The sequence below is a fragment of the Arachis stenosperma genome, chromosome 9 (assembly GCF_014773155.1).
Source record: "Arachis stenosperma cultivar V10309 chromosome 9, arast.V10309.gnm1.PFL2, whole genome shotgun sequence".
In the NCBI taxonomy this organism is placed as follows: Eukaryota; Viridiplantae; Streptophyta; class Magnoliopsida; order Fabales; family Fabaceae; genus Arachis; species Arachis stenosperma.
The window spans coordinates 10833007-10848923 of record NC_080385.1 but is presented as its reverse complement, the minus strand read 5'-3'; the positions used below and the strand labels follow the sequence as shown (position 1 = coordinate 10848923).

General features: G+C 34.6%; 1 protein-coding gene across 1 annotated transcript in view; it reads left to right on the top strand.

Moving 5' to 3' along the window:
- Positions 1 to 15466, top strand: part of LOC130947679 (midasin) — a 42134-nt gene extending 26668 nt beyond the window's left edge. The window contains exons 47-77 of the mRNA XM_057876381.1: positions 278 to 427; positions 1092 to 1271; positions 1371 to 1559; positions 1666 to 1767; positions 1858 to 2082; positions 2253 to 2375; positions 2465 to 2546; positions 2627 to 2757; positions 2855 to 3019; positions 3622 to 3697; positions 3779 to 3891; positions 5951 to 6015; positions 6122 to 6235; positions 6493 to 6561; positions 6657 to 6813; positions 7822 to 7982; positions 8060 to 8157; positions 8410 to 8636; positions 8752 to 8997; positions 9636 to 9857; positions 9937 to 10095; positions 10662 to 10886; positions 10968 to 11276; positions 11352 to 11498; positions 11787 to 11993; positions 12095 to 13810; positions 13909 to 14190; positions 14293 to 14472; positions 14568 to 14666; positions 14751 to 14876; positions 15015 to 15466. Coding sequence (XP_057732364.1) covers positions 278 to 427; positions 1092 to 1271; positions 1371 to 1559; positions 1666 to 1767; positions 1858 to 2082; positions 2253 to 2375; positions 2465 to 2546; positions 2627 to 2757; positions 2855 to 3019; positions 3622 to 3697; positions 3779 to 3891; positions 5951 to 6015; positions 6122 to 6235; positions 6493 to 6561; positions 6657 to 6813; positions 7822 to 7982; positions 8060 to 8157; positions 8410 to 8636; positions 8752 to 8997; positions 9636 to 9857; positions 9937 to 10095; positions 10662 to 10886; positions 10968 to 11276; positions 11352 to 11498; positions 11787 to 11993; positions 12095 to 13810; positions 13909 to 14190; positions 14293 to 14472; positions 14568 to 14666; positions 14751 to 14876; positions 15015 to 15044 — 6375 coding nt within the window. The 3' untranslated portion in view covers positions 15045 to 15466. The remainder of the gene's footprint in view (positions 1 to 277; positions 428 to 1091; positions 1272 to 1370; positions 1560 to 1665; positions 1768 to 1857; positions 2083 to 2252; positions 2376 to 2464; positions 2547 to 2626; positions 2758 to 2854; positions 3020 to 3621; positions 3698 to 3778; positions 3892 to 5950; positions 6016 to 6121; positions 6236 to 6492; positions 6562 to 6656; positions 6814 to 7821; positions 7983 to 8059; positions 8158 to 8409; positions 8637 to 8751; positions 8998 to 9635; positions 9858 to 9936; positions 10096 to 10661; positions 10887 to 10967; positions 11277 to 11351; positions 11499 to 11786; positions 11994 to 12094; positions 13811 to 13908; positions 14191 to 14292; positions 14473 to 14567; positions 14667 to 14750; positions 14877 to 15014) is intronic.
- The last annotated feature ends 451 nt before the right edge of the window (positions 15467 to 15917 follow it).

The window sequence follows — 15917 nt, the reverse complement described above, 5'->3', positions numbered from 1 at the left end:
ATTTGGTCTACCAAGTTGAGAACTTCTTTAAACAATTTCATTTGTTTCGTGCGTTTGTTCCGTTTTTATGGGTACTACTGCAATTTACCTGGCATTGTATTTTTCTTGTTTCAATATTTTTTTTCCCAAGCTGCTCTCTCTCTCTCTCTCTTCAAAACCTCCTGTGTCTAATGAGGTTCGATGATGAAATTATTTTGCATCTTTATTTCTGTTTGTATCTTTTTGTCGACATTTTCTCTGAAGCAACCAACATTGATCATTGTTGTTTTATACTTAGATTGTCTTCCGCCCTGAACCATGGAAATACAAGAAGTTAATGAATGAATGTCATGAGTTTCTAAAACAACTTGCTTTGTTGGAAGATTTGAAAAGCAGTATTAAAGTAAAGGAATTTCAACTGGTTGCTGATCAGGCTCGGAACTGGCAGGTATAACTACTTAGGCATGTCTTGTTGGTTGAACTAATTTGAATTACTACTATTTATTGTTATTCTATATGTAACTCAACTCACAGAAAATTTTTATTTGTGATTGGAACAACCAATGCATATTTTCTTCTTATCATCTGAAATTAAAAAATGCTGAGTAAGAACATTGGAAAATAATGGTTCTCAAGTCCTATTTATTTTGAGGTGAGAAAATTCTATCAAAATGGGACAATATGTTAGAACCCATTGCAATGTGATAAATAGGACAAGAATACCATGCTATAAAAGGTGGACCGATGAAATGGTTCTCAGTATGCTTGTGAACAACAAAATTTCCAAGAAATTGAAGGATTCATGAAAATTGTTTGTCATGGATTTTCTTCAATGACAGCTTGACAAGCAAGGTAGGTATTGGTAAGAACTAAGAAGTGGAGACAGTTGGTCTCGGATGCACGTATTATTCAAATTTGATACGAGAAGCATGCATGAATTTGGAATAAAACAAAGAAATGATGAAATGCCGTCGTGAGACAGATGTAGGAGGCCTAGACCAAGATGTATTGCCTGTAAAAGACATATGCTTCCTGTTTGTCCAATTCTTACATGTAACAGCTTTCATTTCATTTATTTTAGTTTTACATTAGCTGCCAATTTTGAATTCCAGGAAACAGCAACACGTTTCATTGATCGGTTGACGGATGAATACATTTGTTTTAATGATATTATTCAACCAATTCAAGTTGCTGTGTATGAGATGAAATTCGGATTGTCACTGATTCTGTCAAGTAGCTTGGAAAAAGAATATCTTGCTAGACTTGGGCTTGAAAATATCATCCTGGATATGGTATTTTGTTTTTGTTGTTTGTTTCTACCTTTTTTTAGCAATTTGTTTTGAGGGGTTTTGGTTTTTGACAACTGACATGGTGAGCTTTGAATATTGCAGGAAATGCTATACACAATTATGCGCTTCCCGCGTGCAACTTCACGCAAGTTTATCTCTCTTAGGAATGACATTAGACATGACATGCATCTATCATACACACTTGATTTTGGTAAAGGATTTTACTCGCTTGATATTGCTTTAATGGAAAGGCTTATGTCTCTCTCCAGTGGCATTGCCGCTAATATGAAGGTACATACCAATGGATTGAGTTATGTAAAATAACTTTCTCGATTGTTTAATCAATAGAATCAATTTGTTTTTGTTCATCCGTTTGTAACTGGATTAAGTAAAACAGGTATCTTCATTGCAATATCGAGCTTCTGTCTATCAGAACATTCTTGTTCAGCTTGCACATTCCATAGCACATGCAAAAGTAATGGATGTTAAAACTTATATGGTCAGTATCTTTACTGTAGTTTAAACTTCTGCTGATTCATTTGTATGGAATTCTACAAGTCCTTTCTTTAACAAATATTTTTTGCATCAGCTCTTGCACAAGATATTTGATGAGTTTGCAACCCTTTGGATGGGTATGAAAGTTCATGCTAAGTCCAAAAGTGATTATGAATCTCAGCAATACAAGTTTAAACCTCGAGCTTTCCAAATCGAGAGTGTTATTGAAGTTGACATGCCAATTCTTGCAAAATTAAGTGCAACTGAAACCTTTTCAGAATGGGAACAATTTTCTTCTGAGGAAAAACCCAATGATACAGTAATGCTTTCAACTCTTGATATCCTTTATTATTTGTTTAGTTGGTTAGTTTCTTCTGAGGAAAAACCCTTTGACTCAAATGCAAGTGTTTTCCAACTCTAAATATCCTTTTCTTGTTGATTAGTTGATTCTACATGTATATTTGAAATGAAATTTATTCTTTCAATCAGGCGGAACAGTCAATGGAATGTGAAATATTGGATGAAGAATGGAAGGAACTGGAAGAGTCTATTGTTAGCAATGTGGTTCTCATTCACAACCAGTTATTTGGATCTAGTGATCTTGTCCAGACTGTGAGTTTGTCTCTACTTTCTGTCTCCTTTGCTTGGATTGGCAAACTTGATTTATATGTTGTGTTTAACAATGTTTGCGTTTGGTTCAGTCGGGATCTTTCAAGGTTTCTAATGAAGATTGGTTGCATTCCTTCAGTGACTCATATTCTTTGGGAATTGATTTAATGAAAGGTAGTAATCACTGTTTTTGTTAATGTTTGCAACTTTTGTTTCTGAGCCTAGCTCATGTATCTGTTTCCAACTGCTTTCAGGAATCCATTCTTCAATTTTGCCCGGATTAGATGTTAAACTGATGCCAGAGCACATACTTTATCTCTGTTTAGACTATCAGAGGAAGTTTAGTTCATCTCACATATCTGACACCAGATACAATTTTTACAAGGTGTGGCTGATGTTACTTTAAGATGTGTTTCTTTCCCCTTGATGTTTCTCTAGTTGCATGATGACTTGTATATCCTTTTTGTTCTTCTCGATACTAGGATCCAAATGCTCCAGAGATGGCAAATATGTTGAAAGTACTTGCACCTCTCCGTCGGGAGATCCTATCCGTGCTAAATGAGTGGGAAAATCATAATGATCTCCAGAAAATTTCAGACGTAACTCACATGCTCTTGTCTCTTCCTTCGAATATCCCGTTAGCAAAGGTAGTAATCATGACTGGTTAGACTGCAACGTTCCTGACAGATTGTTTTTATGCAGAAAATGTAACAGTTGACTTGGAAAAATTCCTATGTATAATGTAATATGGTTATTATTTATTACTGCTCTCTAATAGTAATTGTTTGTAGGTACTTTTCTTGTGTTGAATATGATTTCAAGTTTTTCAAATCCAATCTAACTGTAACTTTTTAACTCAATTCAAGCGTTCTTGTGTATCTGCTATCCTTTTTTGTTCAAAAGTTTATTCTCTGGAAAGTTTTAATTCACTGTTCTCTTTTGAATTAAAATGTTGTTTTTAGCCTTGTTGAATGTGAGAGAAGGAGCGAGACATAAGAATTCCATTTGTTTTAGCTGAACAACAGAGACTAATTTATGTAGCCTGAAAAGGGAATCTATACATAATTGCAGGATATACACAATTAACTACCATATCCTAAGGGTTCCTATAATATGCTAACTCATTTATTCACAGATATTCTAAGAAGCCTCATGAAGCTTAGTTTAGTTGTATGCCATGGGTACACTTTCTTAATTTTTTTTATAATATATTGTGTTGTCTAAGCTATATCCTTTTTCCCTACTTCAGGCCTTCTCAGGATTGCAGTTTCTACTGCACAAGGCTCAACTTATGCAAGAACATGGTTCAAAGTTCCCCTTCCCAGGTATGTATCTTCTTTCAAGTTTTGTTTATCCATTGTGTACTCCCTAATATTACTAATTTTTCCGGTTTAACTTGCTTGTAGATAAATTGAATAATATTTATGATCTATTGTCGTCATGGCAAAAGATAGAACTGGGCTCTTGGCCTGGTTTGCTTGATGAGGTGATGCAGGGATATGAGCATAATGCTGGCAAAGTAAGTGGAAATTCACTTCTTTTTTTTTTTTATTTTTTACCTTTAGCATAAATGGGCTAGATATGATCCCTGACATGCTGGCAACGTATTTACCATTTCCTGTTTATTTTGATATTGTTTTCGTTTCATGATAGCTTTCACGTTGGTTAATGTTAATTAATTGTACACTTAAGAGAATTTTTTTTTGGCTAAATATACTCTCTCCTTGATTATCTTGTATCATGAAACATCTGTTTGAAAATGTTAACATTTCAGATAAAGGTACATGAAGTGTGTGTTTGGATTGACGTTTATCAAACTGAAATTCGAGTGAACTTGATTTTATAGAATTGATTTTGGATAGAAGTGAGTTTGTAGCAACGTGATTTATGTTTGGCAACTCTACAAAATTAATTTTGATAGAATGAATATTGTTTGGATAATGATAGTTAAAATCACATTTAAATAGATGATTACTAAAATAGACATGATATTACATTATAATATTATCCTTTCAAACATGTTTAATTTTTTTTATACTTTTTTAGTATATTTTTTATATAGTATTTTTTTAGTACTCTTTTGTTATACACTAAATTTTCACTGTTATTATCTATGGTTATTTTTGTTTAATTTGCTTACCTAATAAGATCATTAATTGATATTATGGTTAAAAGAATAACTTGTTTGGTTTATTCTATCATTTTTGAAGGTATATACATAAGAATTTTAGTTTTTGTTTTTTTTTTTTCCAATACTCTTTTTTGCATCGTATTCTTTTAGTACTTTCAGTATTCTTGTTTTTAGTACTATTTTGAATTGTAATTTTCTACTAATTATGATTTTATTATTACTTATAGTTAAATTTTTATTTAATTTGTCCTTTCTAATAAGATCAATCATTCATATTTTAAAAGAATTACAATAATAAACAGTATACAAGAATTATGCTGACAAATTTTACAAAACTGAAAAAAATAGAATCCATATTTTTTTTTTATAGTAGTACTCTTTTATTTGATACTATTTTGGACTATAATTTTTTATTACTTATAATTTTGTTATTTTTTATGGTCAGTCTTTTATTTAATTTATCCTTCTTAGTGGGATTAATAATTCCTAAGATGAATTGTTATTTGTGCCTCTTTGAAGAAAAGAATAAGGGTAGAATTGATAAAATAGGTAAACGTAAGAAGTGAACGCAACGCATAAGCTACAACTTTTATAATTTCTCATAAACGTGAGTTGAGAGTGAGAATCATATATGCGTTCTGGAATAAAAAAAGCCAAATGAAATATTCAAGCGTTCAAGAAACTTAACGTACTTTTCATAGTCAAAACGCTAATCCAAACACATCCTAATTGTTTTATTATCTAACATGTTTTTTCATGCAAGATCCTCTTTTGGGCTTTGTTGAATTATTGTTAGATAATGGTTAGTAGTTTAGATGGTGCATTAATGCAAGTAATATATTATCTTGCTCTCTCTCTCAAGTCTAGTCGCTCTAATATTTCTGCTGAGTAACCATGAATCTTAATATGGTAGCAGAGCGATGGTATCCTCATTGAGCTCTCTCAAATTCTTCTGCTGTCACAGACTCTCTTCTAAAATCAATATTACTTTAGCTTCTTATTTTCTTCAAACCCAGAATTACATGTGCACAATTTAACAGAATTTGTATATTTGAATGAGTAAATATTCTGCTGATATACTGGCAGATATTCTGTCAATATCCTGGCATAATATCCAGTCCGTTATATTGCTGGTTGTAATTAAATTTTGTACTACGAAAGATGGTAACTTCTTAAATAGTTTGTAACTTCCATAGAGCAAGGATAAAAACAAAATTGTGAGAGGCAACTAGTGAGACCTGCGCCAATTGATCTAGAGAAGGGTTTTGGCAACTTTTGGTTGTTTGGATAAGAATGATCTTTAAATTATATTGCAGTTACAGTTCTTTATAATGATGAGCCAGCAAAACCTTTTTTCTATCGTTGTTACTTTTGTTGTTCTTATGAATATCCTGATTTTTTCTTTTATCCTATATCTTATTTTCTTTCTCACTTGCTTTTGTTGCAGTTATGGTTTCCTCTGTATTCGATTCTTCAGACCAGTTCTCCATCTGTACAATCCATTGTCCAGAGGCATGTTCGAAACAAAAGCTCATTCTGTTGTTCCATTTAAAGTTGACATCCTTTATTTTTTTTGTTTTATCTTTTGAACCCGTTCTATTGATTTACTGTATTGCAGCCTGGAAGACTTCATTCAAACATCCAGCATTGGTGAATTTGGGAAACGTCTCCAGCTTCTTTTTGCTTTCCTTAAACAAAACCATATAAGTGTGTGCCTAGAATATGATTCCAGGTATGATTTGTTTGTAGTTCTGGCTGTTGCTTTGTCTCCTAATGCCCAAGAATAAGGAAAACCATTATGGAGGACAATAGATATTACTGTGTCACTTTCTCTCCCTCAACAAAATTCAACGGTTCTTATGCCATTAGATATGTTGATGAATAGTTAGCATAAATGTGTAATATTTGTCAAGCAAGTTTTATTTGAAATTATAAGTTATAACCCATTTTTCTAATATTCTCTTTGTTAATTGTTAATGATAACAACAGGTCTTTTCGGATTAAGCAGTTGGGATACTTATACAATATATTTGGTTTTTATGTGCAGTTCTTACCAATGTGAGTTCCTTATTCTTGCTCTGTATTCAATTTTTTGTCTTTTACTTTTTCAACCTTGGGAATCTATGAACATTGAATTATGACACTTATTGCAGTGTATTGAAGTACATTGATGCCAGTAAGAAAGAAATTGAGACTGAACTAAAAGAATTGGTGAAACTATGCCGATGGGATGATAGTAAGAGTTATGCATCAATTGAAAAGTTGAAGAAGAGCCGGCAAAAGCTGAAGAAGCTTATGCAGAAGTATACTGTATGTGATCCTTGAATCTCTAAATAACATTTTGATAATTAATGCATCAGTCTTTGTTATTTTTTATTCTTTTAATTTCTTACCTTATCTTTCTCTGGTTCAGCATTATATGTGGACAATTTTGATGTAAGCAAATAATCAACTAACTTTACCTCTCCATTCCTTGAAATATTCTACTTTGTGAAAATTCTTAAAAGAAAAAAAGTTAGGTGTTGCTTGTAATACATCATATGATTGCGTATTAATACTTTTTAGTCTACCTGGTGAACCTTTTTGTTGAAACACTGAATTTGGATAATGCTTCGCCTCTCTCCCACTCCCACTAACAATAACCTGGGAAATAAAATACACAAGTAATAGTAGTAATGAACACTGTTTTTCTTGATTGGCAACACTTCTGAAAGGAGTCTAAATCAGAGGCATTTCTTCTCCATAATGAGGTGTAGAAGATGTGTAGTCTATTATAGCAGTTACTAACTTCAATCAGCCGTTGGTTGTTAGCGACAACTGTCAATAATAGACCTGTAACTGCAGTAGTGAGTGACAGGACCAATCTGCCCCCATTTAGTCTACTATATATTCTGCTGTATCAGTGTTTCTCAGTCATAATAACAATATCTCATATTCACTCATATTTTCTAGTTCTCCAGATTCGCTCATCTCTTTTTGGTATTAGAGCTAATTTTTCTGTGCAACCAACATCTTTTCCTTTCACTTTTTTCCCCTGGTGTAATCAACTTCCCTTAAATTACAATTTTTTCTGTTATAAGAAACCATTATAAAGTATATAAAACAAGTTAGGGCCCTTGAAGGATACCAAACATTAGAATCGTGTTAAATCCATAAATCCATTATGAAGTTAGGCAATGAACACAAGTATCCATGTTTTTTTCCTTCTCCGCTCATTCTTTTGTGCAAACTTCTCTCCTCATCCAGCTGTCTATTTTCCAGCGCTGCATTTTATTCTTCCTGCCTTATATATGTTGTCTTCTTTCCTTTCTCATGAAGGATGTTCTGCAAGAGCCAGTGTTGTTATTCCTCAACCAAGAAGCTGCACAAAGAGGAGCCAAAGCTCAATCTTTTCGTGGGCACAAGCTTATTTATGATGTTATAAATAAGGGCTTGCTCAGTGGTGCAGTTGATTTGACATTGTTCAGTGGTGAGAACAGGTTAGTTGACATCCAATATAAGTTGTACACTTCATATTTCTAATCTTTAAGTTGTTAACATGTCTTCTCTGATGTAGATCACTGTGGTTTGAAAAATGTGGTGAAAAATTGGATAAAGCTTTGCAGAACTTACAGCTTAAGAGAAATGTGAAATTTTTGTCAACAAAATATGAAGGTACATTTCGCTCATTTCATATCCTGTACTACAGTGTGCTAGATACATATTCCGGTAATCTAGTGTTCCAGTACTCATGCAACATAGAACCATACTAATTCAATGGAAATCTTTTTCCTTATTTCTTATTAAGAGATAATTAGAACTCAAACTTGTGGTTCATTGACTTCATTCTTTTTTTTTTTAAAATAAAAATAAAAATTTTGGTTTGTTTCTTGTCCATAATTTTTTATGACCTTGCAATTTGTGCAGATATTGGAAGCGTATTCAGAGCTTGTGGTGTCTCCCAGCATAAACTTCACTTGCAGGGATGGAAAGACATGTGGAATATGATTGAAAACATATATGACACAGCTGTTCACTGTGGTGATATTTGGAACAAAGAAAAAAAGAGTCGTGGAAAGAGAAGAGCTTTGTCCGATCTACTTAAGCTTTTAGAGAGCAGTGGGTTGTCACGACACAAGCCTGCATATGAGGAGGTGGGAAACTTACTATTTAGTTCCCATGAAAGTTAATATTATGTCTTTATTTTTTCTTTTTAGAAAAAATTCTAACTTCGCCCCTTTGATTCCCTTAATATTTTTATACATATAGGATCAGCATAAATCTTGGTGGTTTCTTGAAATTTTTGGGAGCGTGGATCATTTACTATTAACAAATAGTAAGCTACCTCTTACAACATCAGCAGATGCTGCTAAAATTGAAGATAAGAATGTCCCGGAAGAAAGCATGCGTATAGAATGGAAGACAGCTAGTGAACATTATTTCAAAAGTGTTATCTCTGTGCTTTTTTTGCAGCAGATATGCCTTAATCCTCATAAAGATATAACTCTTGAACAGGTGGAATCTCTCTCTTCATATTGGCACACCTATGGCTCACTAAATTTATGATAGTTTATTTATTGGTGATTAGTTTTTCTTTTCTTTTTCACTTTTATTTTTAAAGATTTTCAACATATACATTCTGGAAATGTTTTTCACATATATATGTCAAGTATATTTTATATTTCTAAAGTTTTTCAAAAGTGTCAAAAATATCCCTAATATTTAATTTTATTTCTAACACTTGAAATAAGTTTCAAGTTTACCTTTTTGTTGAATTTTTTGATGATCAAAGTCAAAGTTTCAATATACCATAGTCGTCATCCTCAACTTCTCTCTCATCTTCCTTATCTCCGGCCAGCAGCCAACCCCACCTCCAACAACATCATCATCTCTTCATCATCATCATCTTCATCTTCGTCCACCCCACACTCACCCACACCCACACCCACTATCAACACCACCTCCATTTCCTTACCCTCAATCTCAACCTAACCACTGCCTCCACTTCCTCAACCTCAACCTCAACTGAACCATACTGTGTAACGACAACTGAACTATTTAATATTAGTGACCCACTCTGTCGTCGCTGTCAAGCTTATGAATACATTTACCATTGCCATTTTATATGTCTAAGGTGTGAATGATTTCTGCAGGTTGATAGGTCCAATTCTTTCCTCAATCAGCTCATTGGAATACAAAAGAATCAACTGGCTGCTGCCAGTGATTTTGGCAAGCAATTGAAATGTTTAAGAGAATGTGTTTATACTCTGGCAAATTTGTTTAAAGTCTCCTTGGATGCCGATAACAGTACTGTTGATATGTGTTCTATTATTCCAAATCAGTTTGCCACTTATAAATGCCTGTGGCAACAAAAAGTAAGTGTCCTCATTTCTTCTTTATTTTGATATTTCTTATTGACTACAGTGCTTCTGATGTTCTTTTCTCTTCCTGCAGCAATTATTTGATAGTCTATGTGCTGTGTCACATGAGCAAATGCTTTTGTTAAGGACATTAGAACATAGCCATTTACGCACTTGTGAAAGAGCATGTTCTTCAGCCAGTCAGATGATTGCTTATATTGACGAATTTTTACCGTCGTTCTGCAAATCAAAGGTTCTGCTGATGATTTTGTTTCTAAATTGCATTGAATTTGCGCTAGTTTCTATTTCATTGCATTTATGTAAACGTGTTAGAGACCTACCCTTATGTTAATAAACTGGATATATACACATACCAAGTTAGAGTGAGGAAGAATAGGGGGACAGCTGAGGATACACCAGGGAGATTGGGCATGGGGATTTGGTTAATCTAGTAGGTCCTGTTATTTTAACTAACTTGCTGACTTGGCTACTAGGATTTGTGTGTGAGAGGCCGTGTGCATGTGTGATGCTGTGTCAGTGTGTGGGAGGGTTATTATTTGAAGGAGGCTGAGGGTGTTAATGTGGTAGGGAATCATTTGCCTATGCATTGGAGAGTAGGAGCTGCTTAGTGCCCCCCCCCCCCCCTTCTCCCACTTCTCCCCCTTCTCCCAGAAGTTGATTTCGTTGATTCTCTGTAAATTATTTTTTCTTCCTAAGAATATTATATTGATTATTGATATCAGTCTTGAGGTTGTGAATCATGCAAAGTTCTTTATTAATCATTCCTATTTCTGTGGTATATATCAAAACGTAATACAGGAATCATTGGATCGTTACCTGATTGGGGGGACGAAAGCTGTCACTGCATTGACTTCAACCACACATATTTGCATTGTTACACAAGATATGGAGCAGCTGTTAACCGAAAATTTCAAGGCTTTAAATGTGTTCAACTCACGTCTTCTAGAACTGTGGGAGCATGATCCTGATAGGTGCAAAGTCAAAGAAATTTTGATTCATCATTTTCAAGAAATAATTGAGAAGGTACATGATCTGTTCGTATAACCTATTTGAAACCTGATTATTTGATTGGGAAACTCAGTTGAAAAATCATTTACTTCTCAGGCAAAATTAATTGAGGAAGAGTTAACCATTGCGAAAATGGAAAGTTCCATTCCTGTAGAGTCATCTGCTAAACATAGCTCTGATGGAAAAAGCTGTGAAGAGCTCAATGCTGACTTTGATCAGGCCCTTGCATCTACATATAAACATATTGCAACTGTTTTCCAGAATTTATGTTTGTCTAGCAACATCCCTACTGTTGAAGAGTCCATGGTAAATCTTGGCACGGGAGAATTGCTATTTCAGTCATTTGTTGCAAATCTCAGCTTGGACATGCTGTGTGATATGATTTTCAAAACAGTTGCTTTTGGGGTAAGTTTGGTTTTGTCTCGGTACTGTTTCTTGCTAGATAAATCAATCAATGATGCGTTTTCTGTGTCTCTGTAGGAGAAGTTGGTCAATCATGCTGACAATAAAGTTAACAGCTATTCTTGCAAAGTAGGAGCCAGCTTTAGAGATCTACATATGCTCACGGATCTATTGCTGAATTTCAGTAAAGAGCTCATGGAAAATTTCTTAGACATGCACAGATCTGTAAGCTTAATTATCTCTTATCTCATCTTATGTATAAGCATACAGTTTTTTTTTATCTCTTATCTCATTTTTTTTTGTTTTTTCATTCCAGAGCTTATTTTTAATACTGTGTTTTTTTAGTTGCCATATTCTGTTGTACTGATAATTGTTTTCAGATGTTTTGTGTGTGTGTGTGTGTGTGTGTTGTTTTTTTTGGGGGGGGGGGGGGGGGGGGGATAAATTGTCATCAATTCACTGTCATTTTCGCAGCGCCGAATTTGATAATTTGATTGGAATGCCAACTTGTAGGTTTCAGTTACAACTCATGTGATTGCAACTATTTTGGCGTCTTTGTTTTCGGAAGGTTTTGGAGTTTCTAGTGAAAACCGGGATGAAGATGGTAACCTCAAATCATCTGAAGATGCTAATGGAACTGGCATGGGGGAGGGTGTAGGATTGAATGATGTCAGTGATCAGATTAATGACGAAGACCAGCTGCTGGGATCCCGTGACCAGGTTAGCAACCTCAAACCTGCTTATTTTGTAAGTTTTGAAGAGGTTTTCTGGTTGGACTTGGAATTTTAAACTATATTTCTTGTTTGTATTGGATGGCGCAGCAAAATGAAAAATTAAATGACTCCAAGGATGTCCCTAGTAGCAATAATTCTGGTATTGAGATGGAACAGGATTTTACAGCTGATGCAGTAAGCCTAAGTGAGGACTCGGGGGATGATGAAGATATTGATGGTGAGAATGATGAACTTGAATCTGAAATGGGGCCAACTGGGCCAGATAGTGAAGCAGTTGATGAGAAATTCTGGGATAAGAATGAAGATGAAACTCCGAATGATTCAAATGAAAAATATGAATCTGGACCTTCAGTTGGGGATCAAGATGGAAGCACTAAAGAGATGAGAGCTAAGGATGATGCCACAGATGAAACTGGCAATGGTAATTATGACGAAGGCGATGCTCAGAATGATGAAACTGCGAGCCAAGATGAAACTGGGGATGGAGACAATGTAGATGAGTTGAATATGGACAAGGAAACAGCATATTCTGAATCTACTGGGTTGATGCCTGATGAGTTAAATCAAACTTCCGACATGGATGAGGATTTGGATATGGGGGAAGATGCAGAACCCATGGAAGAGGGAGATCCTGAAGGACAAGGCGAGTTAGCTGAGAATGAAATGCAAGAAGGGAACCAGGGGGAAGAGACAGGCCCCCCTGATGAAATTATGGAAGAAGTTCATACTGAAGTTGATGCAACCACAGAAAAGGAAGATGTTGGACAGGGCCAAAAGAATGCCGAGATGGATCTCATGGATCCTAAGAAAGATACATCTGAATCTTCTGGTATGGTAAACGATCAAATTTTCACTGCTAAATCGTCATCACAGTCTAATGTTGATCGGCAGACTTCCAGTTCTGAAAATATAACAGCAGAACCTGAATTTTCAAATACCCAACATAATATTGATAATCCTGCTCTCTTGGGAGGCTTTCCTTCTAATAGTATGTCTGAGATGGATATTAAGATGTCAGATTCATCAAATACTGGAGGAATCAATGAAAATCGATCTGAATCCCATCTTCCGCAGAATGAGCATTCATTTATTCAGGAAAATCAACCTAATCCTTATCGAACTGTAGGGGATGCACTTGAGCACTGGAAGGAACGGGTTAGGGTGTCTGGTGATCTTCAGGAAAATAACATGGAGCAGCATGGTGAAATGGACGATGATAATGCAGATGAATATGGCTATGTTTCAGAATTTGAAAAGGGGACAGATCAGGCTTTGGGGCCTGCATCAATGGAGCAGGTTGACAAAAATGTTAATGGTGACACCGATAAAGAATGTCTTGCTGGAGAAAAAGATGCAGCGATGCAGATTGAGAAGAAAAAATCAGAAATAAATTCTCTGAGTAACTCCTTGTCTTTCCCCAAAACTGAAAAAAGGGAGCAAATTAATATGCCGGACATTGAGAAGGCGCCAGATGAGGGGTCATATAAACCTGTTACCGGTCAACGTATTGATCTTGAAAATCGCTCTGAAGATTTGGTTTCTTTCCAGAAATCATACTTAAGCGAAAACACAGAAAAATTAGGACAACTTTCTGTGCATGACAATGATTTGGGCAAAGGTCAAGATGCTTCTGATGATCCTAGTTGTGAGTGCGATGCAGCTGCTCTTTGGAGGAGATATGAGGTTAGCACAACAAAATTGTCTATGGAGTTAGCTGAACAATTGCGCCTTGTAATGGAACCAACTGTAGCCAACAAGCTGCAAGGGGATTATAGAACTGGCAAAAGGATAAATATGAAAAAGGTAAATGCTAATATTCTTATGAATAACATTTTATCTGCATTTTGGTGAACTTACTATTGACTCTTTTTTCATCACTTTCAAAAAAAAAAAAAAATCAGGTGATTCAATTCATAGCAAGTTACTATACTAAAGATAAAATATGGATGAGGCTGACCAGACCCAACAAGCGTGACTACCAAGTAGTAATTGCTGTTGATGATTCACTCAGTATGTCGGAGAGTAGTAGTGGTGATGTTGCTATCGAAGCTTTGGTCACGGTATGCCGTGCCATTTCCCAACTCGAATTGGGGAGCTTTGCTGTTGCAAGCTTTGGAACCAAAGGAAACATAAAGTTACTACATGACTTTGACAGGTCATTTTCTGTGGAGGCTGGGATAAAGGTTAGTTGGATCAACATAAAGCTTGGCTCTCTTTGTTGACGTACTCGAATTATTTATTCATGAAAACCAATCTAACTGTCGATTTGAACTACTGATGAGCAGATGGTCTCTAATTTGACATTCAAGCAAGAGAATACTATAGTTGATGAACCAGTTCTTGATCTGTTAAAGTATTTAACCAACAAATTAGATTCTGCGGTTGTACAAGCGCGCCTTCCATCCGGTCATAACCCTCTACAGCAACTTGTATTAATAATTTCAGATGGTATTTTTCATGAAAAGGTATCTGATCACATAACAAAGGAGTTTTTTTCGTATTTTTTTTTCATAACGCTTAATTTCTTTGCTTACTGGTCTACAATATTTGATTTCTCCAGGAGAGATTGAGGCGACGCGTTAGAGATTTATTGACTAGTAATCGATTGGTTATGTTTTTGGTTCTCGATAAATCTGAGAAGTCAATTATGGATCTCATGGTATCTTCTCTTTTTACGCAACTTTCATATTTCATGGGAGCACATCACACTTTCCCCTGATCTTGACCTCTTCGAGTTTTGCAGGAAGCATCTTTTGAGGACGGAATGCCGAAGTTTTCTAAGTACATGGATTCTTTTCCGTTTCCCTACTATGTCGTTCTGAGGAACATTGAAGCACTGCCAAGAACTCTTGCAGACCTACTTAGACAGGTAAATGACCCTGCCTTCTTTCCTTTTGGGAGAAAAAGGAAATATTTTTAAAATTCTTTGTGAAAATGTAAATGGCTCTGTATGTTTAAAGTTTGCAATGCTTTCTTCTGTTAATTTTCTTTATTGGGGTGATTTCAGTGGCTGGAGCTTATGCAGCATTTGAATTGATGCAGTTATTCAGAGTGCAAGTTCTCTTATAGAAACATTTCTAGATTTTTTTTTTCTCAATTCTGTATAGTAGGCGAAAGAAAATTGTATAGTGCTACAATTTTATATATGCAAGTTCTAGTCTTTCAACATAAAAAAAAAGTGTGCAAGTTTCTCAATTGAAACTTGAATGAATCGCTTTACACTGGATATTTATTTTATCAGAAAAATGCTGCAATAGTTTCTACAAAGAACTACATAAAAAAGAGATTAGGAATTGTTGGAATACAGTGGCATGTAATCAAATTGGGAAGAATGTAACGCCTTTGAATACTCAAAATTAAGCTGACATCAAAATTGTTCGCCAAAATCAACTTAAAATGTAGTCTTGTAATAAAATTTAATTATATGCATAGACATTTAGAACCTTTTCCGCTACGTAACTGGGAACGTCATTAAATTTAATTATACTCGCGGGAAGTATGAAGAGTTACATGAACAAGAATGGTACAAATTTACAATATCCTATCCAATCATTATATTTTTCTTTCGAAAAATTATTATGTCAAGGGATTAATATGTCTAGTATTCTAAAATATTAAGAATTAATTTGAAAAATTTTTTTTTATCAAAATATAATTTATTCAATATAAAAATCATTAATGATCAATTTGGAATATCACACTTGTCTTATGATATGAGGATTGAGTAAGTACGATGAAAAAGGGAACAAAAATTCAGATAATTGAAATATATATAGCACAAGTGCACAACTATAATATTATACAAGAAAGTATGACTTCTCATTTATTCTTAATATATAAAAAGTAGATATATAATTTTACATATATTACTTTTAAGTTATTTATCTTCTTCTATTAACGTCATGTCAAC